Here is a 14,870-nt window from a genome sequence, read left to right on the forward strand (position 1 = left end):
CTGGGAAAAGGCGGCATCCAGTCTGGGCACCTTGTTCCACACTGCTGCAGGGTCCACCTCAAAAGGAAAACGCCTTTTGTGGGCTTTGGAGAAAAAGGGCTTTTTCTCTGGATCCTGCCATTCTTTCCTAATGGCCTCAGAGATGACCGGATGAACTGGGAACGTTCGGCCCTTAGGCACACCCAACCCAGCATAAATGCGGTCATGGAGTGATAATTCCTTTTTCTCCTCACTTAAACCAAGCGTAGCATGAATGGCTTTAAGGAGCCCATCGACCTCTTCAAGGGACAGTTTGAATTTAGAGGGGGCTACCTCAGAATCCTCCAACTCCTCTTCCGAATCTTTAACGGAAAGAGCAGTGGACTGCTTTTCCCTATCTGAAGGGTCTTCAGGCAGAGATTCCAACACCGGGATTGAGAGAGACCCCTGGGAAGACTCTGAAGTGGAAGGCTGACTAGCAGCCGGGTTTGCTAGTGAGTCACGAAAATTCTGAATCGTGGCGTATAGCTCCTTCTTTACAGAGGCCACCAGATCCTCACAGGCAGATTCCTCCTTAACTAAAGAAGTAATGCAGGGACTGCATAGGGTTTTCTTCCAATTTTCTCCCAGCTTGGCCCTGCAAGAAGGACATCTTTTCTTTGGGTCAGAGCTCTTAGCCTATGAAGAAAAAGACAAAAAAGGGAAAAAACCAGGGAACCCTTAGTGAGACCCAGTCTCAGCCTTGATAGGGATCACCACACAGGTGCACTGAGAAGAAACCAGTCAGCTTCTAGTGCCCAGACAGGCCCCTTGCCACTAGGGGGGAAAGAAAAAAAGAGAGCGAGACCAAACGCCAGGAAATAAAAGAAGGCAGACTTTAACCGCTGCCTCTTACCTGGGCTTTGCTGGTGCCTGTCCCCACCGCTGCAGACGCTGAATCTTCCATTACAGGTGTGCAGAAATCCACTTGTGGCTACACGCCGCCTCCGGACTCCAATAATGCAGCTGCACCGGACCAGAAGTGGAAAAAAGGCACCAGCACCTGTCCTCCCTCCTCCCCCCTGCGTCCACGCCGGAAACGACGTTTCAGCCGACCCGATGACCCGCTCTGTCACTTCCGGCGCGACCGCCGGAAAAAATATGGCGGCGGCACACGCGCGCCGCCGCGCCTACGAACGTGCGGGCCACCGAGTCTTCGGCTCTCTCCGAGCACAAGAGGGGAAGAGGAGCCCGCTTGCTACCGCTGCCGAGGCCTGGGTAGGTCGGGAGGACAGCGGGTCTCTAAAGGAGGAAAAAAAGGGAAAGAAGCCTAGTCCCTCAGGAACACCTGAGAGAAACTGACTCCCTCCCAGAAGATGTTCCCTCCGGGCCGGAGGAAACACAATAACTGAGGTGTGGTAGGGAGGCGCCTCCCTTTAAAGTCTGGAGGAAGAAGGTGTTTCCTAACGAGGAGGGAGGAGTCGCTATCTCTCAGGTGCTGTCCTGAAAGACGCCTTGGGAAAGGGCTCTTAAAGCACTTGGGCTTTCACATTGGGACTGCAGATGAGGCTTCTTTCAAGCGCTTTACAGGTGTTTTTTTTAACGCTAAAGCGCCTGAAAAACTTCCCAGTGTGAAAGGGGTAAACAGGTAGTACACTGGAATTCAGCAAAGTAAGCATTGCTTGCACACAGAAACCAAGGGTCCTTCATTCAACAGAATGCTGGCAGAGGACACGCATGTGGCTGCTCTATAAAGAAGATTAACTGCAAGACTGCGTACCTTTCATTTTGCTGCCTCTGGAATGTAATTACTAGTAATTGATTTAAACTGAAAGCTCAGTTTGTCTTCATTGTTGGGTTTTACAGTTTACCTGGATGCTTTCGTATCATTTGTATAGAAGCATTATATTGAGTACCAATAATGAACTGTTTTATATATCATTGCTGTATGCCAGCTGCTTCCGTTAAACTGACTGCTTGAAGACTTCAATGCACAAAAAGTAAATGTAAATGCACCCCTGTGGTTAGAACAACGACAAACAACCACAATCATGTTTCCATACCAGGTAACATAGGTGTGAGTGCATTCTGTATGATGTTTTACAGCATGATAGAGTATAGAGAAAAAAAAAAAAAAAAAGTATATATTTAGTGTGCAGTATTTTATAGCTGAATGACGGGTCAGTGCCAGAATTAGGAGGGGTGTAATCAAGTCAAAGCCCTGTGTACAGCCTGGGCTAAGAATCCGAGGTGCTTCAGAGGTATCAATCTGAAGAACAAACAGTTAATATGAGAAACAATCACCTACAGGCCAGTTATGTGCATCAAATAACATTTTAGATTGTTAGCCATTTCTACTCTGATAATGAAACATGTCTCAAACAGACTGCAAAGTAGGGGGTGGCTCAACCAGTCTCGGTGTTATGAAAATGGAAAACCAGCATACCGACATCCCGTCAGACATGCAGGTATCTTGTACAAATATTAATCTCACCAAAGCAATAGTCTAAAGAATGCCTGCAGTTTCCGTGGCTTCAAAAAAAAAAGTTCGATTTTTTTTTTTTTTTTGCCAGTTTTAGAAAATAGGAGCTGGCTGCATATGAATGGAAAGGTCATTTTTTCTCAATTTTTTTTTCTTTTTAACAAAGCACAAACTGGCCCATGTAACAAATCTATATGTTAAAAATACTTCGGCAAATGTTCAGGAAAATGGCTATAAACTTTGTACTGGTATAGGACTCTGGCTTCACTGCATAGGTTCAACCCTTCTAGATCAAACCAATGCTAGCACTAATTACTTGAAAAAGGTACCCCGCTTCATATCTGGTGGACTGCCCTAGACTACAATCCTACTGGGAACAGGTTCACCAGATTGTTAAGATGTAACCATTTCCAGTATGTGCTTGACTTCTTCCCAGCCCAATATTTGCTGCACTACCTCTCCCGTCCAGGCGGGCAATATCAGAAGTCTCTTGGAACTCATGTGGTCAATGTGGCCAGAATGTGCATACCACACACTGGCATCAACCCTCGGTTCCATCTTTAAAAAGAATGGTTTGCAAGACTGAACAGAGTCTTGGAAATGGAGGAACTGATTTACACTTCACAAGATAGACTCTCAAATTTTCTTACAACTTGGGCTTGCTGGATTCATTTCAAGTCTACCTAGACTTACATCACTATAATGTCCAGTTGAACGTGGTTTTAATTGCAACCTTTGGCCTCCGTTCCATAACATATCTTGGACAACTGCTATATCAGTTTGGGGGGACACTCTACCGGGCAGGCTACCCTTTTCTCTCCTCCAAGACTCACCTATCCTTACCCCATAAATTCCCCCCATTTTTCATATTTTTTCTGGACTCTTATTTGCCTCTTTCAACTCGCGTTACTCTCCTTTTTTTCTTTTTTTTTGTTGTGGAAGGAAAAATACTTTGGCAATCATGTGCTTTGCTAAATATAAAAGGAGAATACCACTTATGAGAAAGGTATTTACAATTTGAAGGAAATCCAAAGGTGTTGCCGTGTGAAGGTCCCAGTTCAGTTTGTCCAGAATAATCCTCTCCATCCGGAGGACTTCAGCTGGAGAGCAGCCGCAGTCACTTTCCTGTGTCAAAACCTTTAGGACAGGAATCTGCTGCAAGAGAAACACATTGGGACTGATTTACTAAAGGCTTTAGGAATGCTCACACAAGAAGAAAATTCAATTATCCAACCATGTGAAAAGAAAATCACTGTTTATTTTTATCTGCACATGAAGTGAATATTCATACAAAAATGACCATAGAAGGCTGTAATGTAAACCAACTAAAAACATCATTTGGGTAGATGTTAAAGCAGATTGAACTATAAAATGTATATCTCTGTACATCCATTCATTTTAATAGGCTTTAAAACCACCACAAAGGGCACTATTTTTAGCAACACTGCACCCAAAGGCCCCATTCACACCTCAGCGTTTTGAAAATTGAAGCTCCAAAACGCTTGACGAGAAAAAAATTATTATCACATCTCCACTCCAAGTCGCCTGAGGCATTTTTTGTAGCTCGAATGAGGCCGATTTGAGCATTTTTGGGCGCATTTTTATTCCAATAAAAATGAATAGAAACTAGTCAGTCATTCACGAGTTTTTGTGCACATTCACGCATTTTGTCTCGTGTTTTCAAATTAAAAATTGGAAAATATAAAATAGCAATTATATATGAATAAATAAATGTAAACGAAATTCATAAATTTTAATTCCTCATAAACAGATAAAATAAAATAAATGAATACATGAATAAATGATAATTAACCCCTAACCTAAAAAAATATTAAATTATATATATATATATATATATATATATATATATATATATATATATATATATATATATATATATATATATACATATATACTATAAACAGCCAAATAATAATAATAATAATAATAATAATAATAATAGTAGTAGTATTCTAACAAAAAGAAAAATAACCCTATGTCAGGAAGCTAGTTCAGCTAATACCAATTCTTCTGTAGCTACTGCTCATTCCCATACAGCTAATGCTCATGCACGTGTACCAGCACACAGACAAGCTCAGGCTAATATCCAGTGTGCACTGACACATAGGTGCCTCCTGACCACCCTGCTGTCTTACCGTGTATGAACCCTGCTCACCTTGACTACATCCATGACTATGGCAGTCACCCGCTATCAAGCTACTGGCACCTGTGCTTCTTTGAGCCTTGTACCTCTGTCCCCACATTCAGGGATGCTCAGACCAGAGCCGCAAGGAAAACATTTTTGTCAACTTGGCCGCCAACCAGGCATATGATATGCTAACCCCTAAACCTAACCCCAACTCCTAAGCTTAACTTTAACCCCTTACCTGAGCGGGGAAAAAAATTATATATGAATAAAAAGCTGTAATACCTAGCAACAAATGCTGCAACAGATGATAATTTTCTCTATTTAACATCAAAAGCTGAAAAAAGCACGCAAGTCGCACATAAAAACTCGCAAAAAAATGCCAGAAAAAACACTACACTCAGGTGTGAACGCAGCCAAATATACAGTAATGTAATTATTATGTGTTGTAATGCACTGCAACTCGGGTGTGTTGAGAAATGTTTGTCGAGAAGCTATTCAGAATGAATGACACTGCTGCACACCAACGCATGTCACTGCAATCTAACTATAAATCAAACCTAAGCTAACCTCCATTTGGGGCATTTTTTTTCTGATTGCACTGTAATACCTTGAAAACAATTCCACTTCTGACATTTCTCTGTTCACCTTGTGGGAAGCCCACAAACCAGTTCTCCGTGGTATGTGTTTGAGATAAGCTGCTCCATTTAATCGAGAACGTAGAGCTTTATAAAATTTAGAAACTCATTTTAACACTTGCTATATGGCATTCCAATCCTTCCCCTTCATTAAAATTAAACGTTGATGAAGCCAAACTTGAATTTGATTGGTTTCTCAGAGTCAGCAGATAAAACTATTAAACAATCACGCCACAAATTTTACATGAAAGCAAATAAACCAGAAACTATTAGCTCACCCGCTTTAGTCTTCCAACATTCCCTCTAACCCTATACGCCTTAAAATAGCCAAGGATATACCGCATTTATCGGTGTATAACACGCACATTCATTTTAAGAGGGTAGTTTCAGGGAAAAAAAAAAAAAAAAAACTTACATTTTAAATAAGGAACTTTGAAGCAAAATAAGGCTCAGTGCCCATCTGCAGCCTCACCATTGCCAGCAATGCAGCCTGATCAATGCCCATCTGCAACCTCATAAGTGCCATCAATGCAGCAGCCTCGCCATTGCCATTAAATCCAGTGAGAATCTCCCGATAGACAGAACAGTGGTCCAATGACAGCCCAGGAGATGGGACTTCCTATTACAGAGGCCGCCAAGTAAACAGGAAATTCTCAATGTATGTAATCTGACGGCACAATTTTTCAACCTGTATTTTTATTTCACATATAAATTGCTAAAGGACTCTTAAAGGACGTAAACCTAGATGGGTTTTACTTCCTCTTTATTTACCTGTAAAAGGTAAAGCATAATGGGCTACTATGCAACGCATAGTAGCCCATTACGTGTCACTTAACTTGCCACCGCTGTCCCCACTAGCAGCGAGCGTCCATCTTCACCCCTTTTCCTTCCAGGGCTGCAAACTCCAGCTCTGACTGGCCAGAGTCGCGTGACTTCCTGATCTGCACTTTCTAATGTTTGCATGCACCGTAGACATTGTTGCATGGCTTTATTGAAAATATCTCCAAAACCGTGGAGATTCAGGAGATATTTCCAGCACCTACAGGTAAGCCTTAATATAGGCTTACCTGTAGGTAAAAGTGGTTGTACAGGGTGCACAACCACTTTAATTGATATATTATAATTGTTATTTTCCGTTGATCATTCAAAAAAAAAATCTTTGAACAAAATAAAAGGTTGTCAGATTGCTGTTGGCAGAACACATTATGCATTTCTCAACCTAGGGTAGCTGCGATCCACACACTAGCCTCTACTGCTGCAAAGCAATTGGGGTGAATAAAACCAGTGATCAGATTTTGAGCCTAGTAACAAAAAGAGTATATTTATTTATTACAGGTATTTATATAGCGCAGACTATCGACGAAACCCTTTTCCTTATATACTGCAAATAAAACCGTCCCTGCCCTCAAGGAACGTACAATCCAAGGTCCCTAACCGACATTCATACGCACACATAATACACACATTTAGACAGTAGCCTATTAACCTACCACCATGTCTTTTGAGTGAGGGAGGAAACTCACGCAGGCACAGGAAGAACATATATCCATCATCCTGGCAGGTAGTACCATGGTTGGGATTTGAACAGAGGACCCTAGTGCTGCCAGGCAAAACTGCTATCCACTTAGCCACTGTATATGTGCAGAGGAATGTCATAACTTTGGCCTTGATACATGTCCAAGTTGGTGTTTTTTTGTATATAGTGCAAGGGAGTACCTGTATGCCAATCATATGTCCACAATCTAGTTCTAAGTCACCATTACATCAGTGTAATTAGGACTCACCTCATCCTCTTCAATGGTTTTAGCAGCAAGAAAGAAGCAGCTGATTGCAATGCACCTCAAGTATTTTGGATGAGCCTGTAAAGTTAAAATTCAAACTGAATTTGGATATTCAAAGACATTCCCATTATTATATTTCCAAACCATTAACATGCAGTCTCCCCTCGAATTTATCCCAAAGGCGTTCACCCGGTTCAGGACTCTGTGCAGAGCAGTCAAGTTTCCATGTCTTCATGGACGTTGCTTTGTGCACTGGTCCAAATCATTTGGTGGAGGGGGGATTATGGTGTGGGGGTGTTTTTTAGGGGTTGGGCTTGGTCCCTTTGTTCCAGTGAAGGGAACTCTTATGCCCCGTACACACGAGAGGGATTAAGTCTGACAGACCTCCAAAGGAGTTCCGCCGGAGTTCCGACGGAGTTCTGGCGGACTTTTCGACCGAACGGACTTGACCACACACCATCACACCAAACTCCGACGGAGTCGAACGTGATGACGTACGACTGGATTCGACGTAGGAAGTTCCTAGACAGTAGCCAATAGCTGCCCTAGCGTCGGTTTTAGTCCGTCGGAGTAGCACACACACGAGCGGATTTTTCAAAGGGGACCGGGTCCGGCGGAGTTCCGTCGGGAAAATTTAAAGCATGCTTCATTTCTAAAGTCCGTCAGACTTTAGCTTCGCTAAAGTCCGTTGCAGCCCACACACGATCGGATAGTCCGCCGGACTCAGTCCGTCGGAGTTTGGATGTCGAAAAGTCCGCTCGTGTGTACGGGGCATTAAAGTGTCAGCATACCACCATACCAAGACATTTTGGACAATTTCATGCTCCCTGTTCCTACATGACTACATGAAAGCAAGATCCATAAAAGATATGGATGGGCGAGTTTGGGGTAGAGAAACTTGACTGGCCTGCACAGAGTCCTAACCTCAACCCGACAGAACACCTTTGGGAAGAATAAGAGCTAAGCCTTCTCGTGCAACATCAGTACCTGACCTCACAAAATGTGCTTCTGGAAGAATGGTCAAACATTCCCATAAACACACTTCTAAACCTTATGGACAGCCTTCTCAAATGAGTTGAAAGCTGCAAAGGGTGGGCCATCTGAATAATGACCCTACAGACTAAGACTGGGATGCCATTTAAGTTCATGTGTGTGTAATGACAGGCATCACAATACTTTTGGCTATATAGTGCATTTAATGCTTGAAAGGACTGCCAGAGACTGTAGACCTAATAGAGGATATGAGGGTCAGAGAGACTGTGGACATGCTACATTTTTATCTGAGGATATGCTGCAGAAGACAATACAAAAAACTGTAAAAATGTTACATGAGGCTAGTAAAAATCAAACGCCATTACCCTAATCAATGTTCCCACTACAGACTGCTGAGGTCCAAGGGCTGCACATAATATAACAAAGGGCTGCATGCGGCCATTGGGTCGCAGGCCTGGCATCAGGGATTTCATTGCTTCAGAAATGGGGCATAATACAGAATACAAATGATCACCTTGACTGAGGCCAAGAATCGGTCCAAAATACTTATGGCGAGGGCAAGTGTTTCTGGGTAAACCTGGAACTGGCATCTCAACTCGGCCAACCATTGGATAACATCATCCCGCTGTTGTGGAGAAATAGCTGTATCCTGTGAAAAACAAAGACCAGAGTTTCATTAAAAAAGTTTAGCAGCATCCACCTATGTCCGGCATACTGCTTTTAATGCAGGAACATTTTGCACACAAAAGTAGCCAGTAGCATATGCAACGTTCGCTATACTAAACAAACACTCGCTATACTTATAACATAACAAGGTGCATCAGATGCTGCACTTTGACCAAAACCTTCACAATCTGAGTAGAAATCAATAAACAGATCATAATGATTGGCAGGAATTCTTTCAGCTAGAACTATTGCTGCCAAAACAGACAAGTGAGATAAAAAGGTGTAAATATTCTACTACAGTGCCGCCTTATGCTTTCAATTATACAAAATAAAATAAAATAAAAATATAAAAAATAAATAAATAAAAAAAAAACACACCTCCATTCACTGAAAAGGTCAATGTAAACCTCCAATGGATAACCTTTAAGCTACATTCAAACCAGTGGCTAGGGGCGCATCGTTTCCTGCGTTCAGAAGCAGCTAAACATTATTCTATGGTTACATACAATTGGCTGATTACGGCAAGTTTGTGTGCAGCCAGAACGTCACTGAAAGGCCATCCCTGGACACACAGTGGAAGATTTACTATAATTAGGGCACTAACCTATATTATATAAATATACACACACATGCATACATACATACATACACACACACACACACACACAATATATATATAAAAAAAAAATATATAAAAAATTGGGCTAACTTTACTGTTCTTATTTTTTAATTCAAACAAGTATTTTTTCCCAAAAAAGTTTGCTTGTTAGACCACTGCCCAAATATGGTGCAACAGAAAGTATTGCAACGACCTCCATTTTATTCTCTAGGGTGTTCGAATTTTTTTTTATAATGTTTGGGGGTAAGTATATTTCTAGCAAAAAAAAAAAAAGTTTTTAACTTGTAAAAAATAGGCTTGGTCCTTAAGTGGTTAAAGAGCTCTACATTTTAAATTCTATGGTGGTCTATGTCTTCTAGTCACTTGTCTAATATTTTAACCTGTTGCCTCCCCCCCCCATTGGGGTCTCAGTTCTACTGCAGCATTTTCCATAATATAAAACTCTTTGTTGGGTGAAGTGATTTTTTTTCTTTATTTTTTATTACTCCATAATCTAGCAGACAAGCCCTAAATAAAATAAAAACGTAAAATGTTTATATTAGACATTCAGAGTGTGGTAATTTGCGTATGTGTTCATTATGAATACTGACATGAAATCTCACAATCGCGTTAAGGCTTACATTGTAAGCAACGCATGTTATGCCCGAAGCTATGTATATTCAGAAATTTAACACGATCTTAGTCATTCTCACAGGCTTGCGCATGTTTTTTTTTTTGCAATGCACAAGGAAAGCTAGTAGCCTCAAGAATAATAATAAAAAAAAAAACCCACACGCCTTTCATGTACATTTTAGGAGCACAATAGCAGTCAAACCCCTGGATTAAGCAGGCAAAACAAACTTTACGAGCTTGACAAAATAATGATCACTACAAACTGTACCTCCGGGTCATATAATAATGCCATTCCCATACATTATGCTCTGTGGGAAACCACCAACATCACTAAAGTGTAACTTATGTAGCTTTTGGTCTCTATTTCGAGGCAGGTCTGATTTACTGGTTACTGTGCTTGGGGCTCTAATCTATTGATATCTATGGTGCCCTCCTCTTTCTGGGATGTTCTGATCTCTCATGTCATCACCTACAGTCTTTGTTTTTAAAAATGAGGGCTCCATTCACACTAGTGCAACTTGTCATGCAACTTTGGACATCAAAGTTGCATGGCAAGTCATTCCCCATGTTTTCCAAATGATAACCACTCATATATGCGTGACCCAACATTGCAGCATCTTCAAAGAAGTTGACGCACTACTTTGATCTGACTTGTATGCAACTTGAGGGCCATAGACGTTAACCCTCAGGAGTTGCATGAAAGTCATACCCGATTGTTATACAATGCAACAGTTGTTAATTATCACTGGTCAAAGTCGTATGCAAGTTGCACCCATCCAAAGTTGCATCAATGTTGCACTCCAAAGTTAGTGCAACGTTGTAGTCGCACAAGTGTGAATAGAGCCTAATTGATATTTGATTACAATGCTTACTGTACTATGTCGTATGCGTGGAGGCCACTATCTTGGTAGAAGCAAAGCTTTGCTTTTTACGTCAGAGCCGGAAGGAGAAAAGCGAGCAGCAAAATAGTGCAATCACTAAATTTCACCCCAAATCTTCCAATACTGGACATCAGAGGTCTTAGCTTGCACACTGCAGATATACAGGATGCAAAGGAGCGTTTAGGCATCCTTACATACCAGAAAGTTTACTGTTTTTTTTTTAAAGAAATTTTCAGACAAAATAAAAAAAATTCTTTATAATTAACAAGATCAGGGGGTCAGGCTTGGAGGCCAGTGTGGTGGAAGGGCTCACACAGAAACTAGCAGATGCACAAGCAGATTTCCCTGGCAGGTGGTATGTGTTCCAAGCACTAACCGGTATCCACCAGAGCTCCTGATGGTGGAGATGGGTTTAGCTGCTCCAGCACTCCCCCTTGGGAGCACACAATAGCCCCCCCCCCCCCCCCATCAACACAGTCAGAAATTCGCTCCATTTATGGCCAGCTTTGAAGCGTTTTCTCTCATGCCAGCGAATCTGCTAATTACATCCCATTGTTTATTGTTGGCGTGGTGACAGCACATTGGGTTCATTACGCTATGTATGCATGCAAACCTTACCTCAAACATTTACAGGAGTACAATATGGTCCAAATACATGGGGGTGAAGGCAGTTTTTGCTTTAGTTTTTGGCTTATGCAGCTAAACTCTGCAGACCAAAACTGAGCAGTGTCCATGTGCCCTAAACTGTCAGAGCAAATGTAGAAACTGTTCAACAATTCATCATTTTTTTAAATAAAAACTTATTGCTTGGTATTGGCTGTCCCATTTTATTTTGCTCCATTTTCCATCCGTCAGATTAAAGTATAACTGAGCAAAAACAAGTCTGAAAACAGACATTGTAGCATCTAGCATTGGTGTAAAGCAGAAATGCATGTTGGCAGTCACATGGTTTGATTGCTGGGCAGTTACTAGTGCAGGCTTATTCTCATGATTAGCTGTTAGCCCGTCGGATTTAGTCCGACGGATTGTGTCCGAAACTGTTGCATACACACGGTCGGGCCAAGTTGGCGAAAAATCCGATCTTTCAGAACGTGATGACGTAATTTCGTTACGATGGTACTACATTCAGGCTAGTAGCCAATAGCTTTGATGTAGGAATTTGATCTGAGCATGTGTGGCACTTGGTCCGATGAAAATGCTCTACACATGATCGGATTAGGTCCGTCCGGCCCAGTTGGTCGGGAAATATTTCCAACATGTTGGAAAATTGGGTCGGACGGAGATTCGGACGGAATCAGTCCGATGCATACTACACACAGTCGGATTATCCGACAACACAGTCCGATAGGACACATTCCGACGGATTCTCCGACCGTGTGTACAAGGCTTTAGAATTTGCAGCTAGGATCATGCGATAGGCTACGAAAGGAGGTAAAAAGGCCATGCATTAGCCTTATCTTATCACCACATAGGACATGGCAAGAAGGGTGTCATTCCAGCAGACTTTCTGTGGGAAGACAAGCAAAGTGCAGTAATCAGATTCCACCTCAGTCACTCACATTACCAATGCGCTGTGATCAAAGTTCACCAGCCCTGCACAGTATCAGGGTCATAAATCCTGGCAACCTTCCCAGACTTATTCCTAATCTACTGTCAAGGTCTTATTTCTGTAAAAAGTTTGTATTATCGTCATGCTGAGTAATAGAGACAAGGAGGAACTATGCCAAATAGCTGTCTGAAACAAACTCCGAAACATTTGACGTATTATGGTTAGACACAGCTCATCATGGTTCCATTTCAAGGCGTCATGATAATTGTTATGAAAACTACTACTCTAAAAATCCACCCTAAAGCCAGGTACACACTAATAGTTTTTTATTTAATTTTTTTTCATTCAACCCAGCGGATCGAATGAAAAAAAAAAAAAATAAACCTGACAGCTCCGATCAGAGCTCCTGAACTAACAATCAGACGTTAGTACAGCAATCTCTCCCGCTGAGCTGTTGTGTTCTGACAGGGGGATGACCCCCCTGACAGAACACTCCAGTCTGCACTCTGCCATTGGCTGAAAAGCACTGATTGGGAGCCTGGGAGCCGGTCGGCTGATAGTTTTCCAGCATGTTTGGCTGGCTTCTGTCGAACTGGCTGCCTTACACAGGGGCTGAATGTTGACCGACATTCAGCTCATGTGTACGGAGCTTAAAGAGTGGTTAACATTGTTGTTTGTTGTTTTTCTGCCAGCTGTGCATAATTATTGAGATTTCCCCTCACTTCCTGTCCTACTGAGTCAGCAGGAAGTGAAAGGAAAATTTTTAAAGTAGGGAAATATTCTTCTAAGGCCTCATGCACGCTGCACACTGAACGTTATAAAAATGCCAGTAGCTTTAGCTGTAGAATGCCACGTTAAAAACAGGAGTTTAGCCATGTTTTGCAGCGTTTTAGTATTCATGCTTTTTTTTGCAAAGCTATACTCCCACAAAAGCTTATGGCTCAAAAGCGTTCATAAATGCAGAATAGCCACAGTTTTCAGCATTATTTACAGTTATGCCATGTACACACTGCGGACTTTGACAGCAAAAGGTCTGAGGGAACGAATCCGGGCGACAATTCGACAATGTGTGGGCTTCATCAGACCTTTGCTGTTGAAAAATCAGATGGACTTTAGATTTTAGAACATGTTTCAAAACTTTCCGACGGACTCGAGTCTGGTCGAACAATCCGTTCGTCTGTATGCTAGTCCGACGGACGAAAACAGTTGCTAGGGCAGCTATTGGCTACTGGCTATGAACTTCCTTATTCTAGTCCCGTCATACGTCATCACGTTCAAATCCGTCGGACTTTGGTGTGATTGTGTGTAGACAAGCCCGATTCAACGGAAGTCCATCAAAAGTCCATCGAAAAGTCAGACAGAATTCAGTCTGACGACAAGTCCGGTCGTGTGTACACGGCATTAAAAACAGCACCTCTTCAAACCCACTAGTTCTGGAGACTTTTCCAGCCAGAAAAACGCCCCTGCCAAAAAATGCTGACAAAAGCCTATGTGTGCATGGGCACATAGGATATCATGCTGGGATACTCTTGTGCATCATCTTTAATAGAGGCTTCCTTCTGGGGTGACAGCCATGCAGACCAATTTGATGTAGCATGCGGTGTATGGTCTGAGCACTGACAGGCTGATTCCCACCCCTTCAACCTCTGTAGCAATGCTGGCAGCACTCATATGTCTATTTCCCATAGACAGCCTCTAGATATCTGAGCATGTGCACTAAATTTCTTTGGGTGACCATGGCGAGGTCTGTTCTGAGTGGCACTTGTCCTGTTAACCTCTAGCCGACCAGCTGGTGCAGTTGTACTGCGGCAGCATGGCTCGGCTGTGCGAATCACCGTTATGCTACGTTGGTAGCATAAAACACCCACTAGGGGGTGCTTGCGATCGCCCCTGGGCTCCGTGATTGCTCGGGGCACATGGAGACACACAGTTTCCGGTTCTCTGAGCAGTGAACTGACAAATCGTCTGTCAGATCGTCTGTTCATACAGAGTTTGGCCAAATGGTAAGTGGTTAAACAGCTATATAGTCTTGGCCATCATGCTGCAGCTCAGTTTCAGAGTCTTAGCAGTCTTCTTATAGCCTTGGCCATCTTGATGTAGAGCAACAATTCTTTTTTTCAGATCCTCAGAGAATTGACCAGTATGAGAGTGAGAGCGATAACATCACATTTAACACACCTGCTCCCCATTCACACTTGAGACCTTGTAACGAGTCACATGACACCGGGGAGGGGAAAATGGCTAATTGGACCCAATTTGGACATTTTCACTTGGGGTGTACTCACTTTACCAGCAGTTTAGACATTAACCACTTCAATACTGGGTACTTATACACCTTCCTGCCCAGACGGACTTTGAGCTTTCAGTGCTGTTGCACTTTGAATGACAATTGCGCGGTTGTGCTACACTGTACCCAAACTAAATTTTTTATCATTTTGTTCCCACAAATAGAGATTTATTTTGGTGGTATTTGATCTCCTCTGGGATTTTTATTTTCTGCTAAGACCAAAAATTTTGAAAAAAATAATAATTTGTTTTTTGTTTC

General features: G+C 42.2%; 1 protein-coding gene across 2 annotated transcripts in view; it reads right to left on the bottom strand.

The window, feature by feature from the left end:
* Positions 1–14,870, bottom strand: part of CCNI (cyclin I) — a 78,815-nt gene that overhangs the window by 16,034 nt on the left and 47,911 nt on the right. Inside the window, exons 3-5 of one of the 2 annotated variants that reach the window (XM_077476079.1) lie at positions 8,513–8,647; positions 7,009–7,083; positions 3,455–3,592 (exon numbers count right to left, since the gene is read on the bottom strand). In XM_077476079.1, the coding sequence (XP_077332205.1) occupies positions 3,455–3,592; positions 7,009–7,083; positions 8,513–8,647 (348 nt within the window). Of the gene's footprint in view, positions 1–3,454; positions 3,596–7,008; positions 7,084–8,512; positions 8,648–14,870 lie in introns of both variants that reach the window. The other variant, XM_077476078.1, reaches the window with a different exon arrangement.

The sequence above is a fragment of the Lithobates pipiens genome, unplaced genomic scaffold, assembly GCF_037356315.1.
Source record: "Lithobates pipiens isolate NorthernLeopardFrog02 unplaced genomic scaffold, aLitPip1_a1.2 Scaffold_13, whole genome shotgun sequence".
In the NCBI taxonomy this organism is placed as follows: Eukaryota; Metazoa; Chordata; class Amphibia; order Anura; family Ranidae; genus Lithobates; species Lithobates pipiens.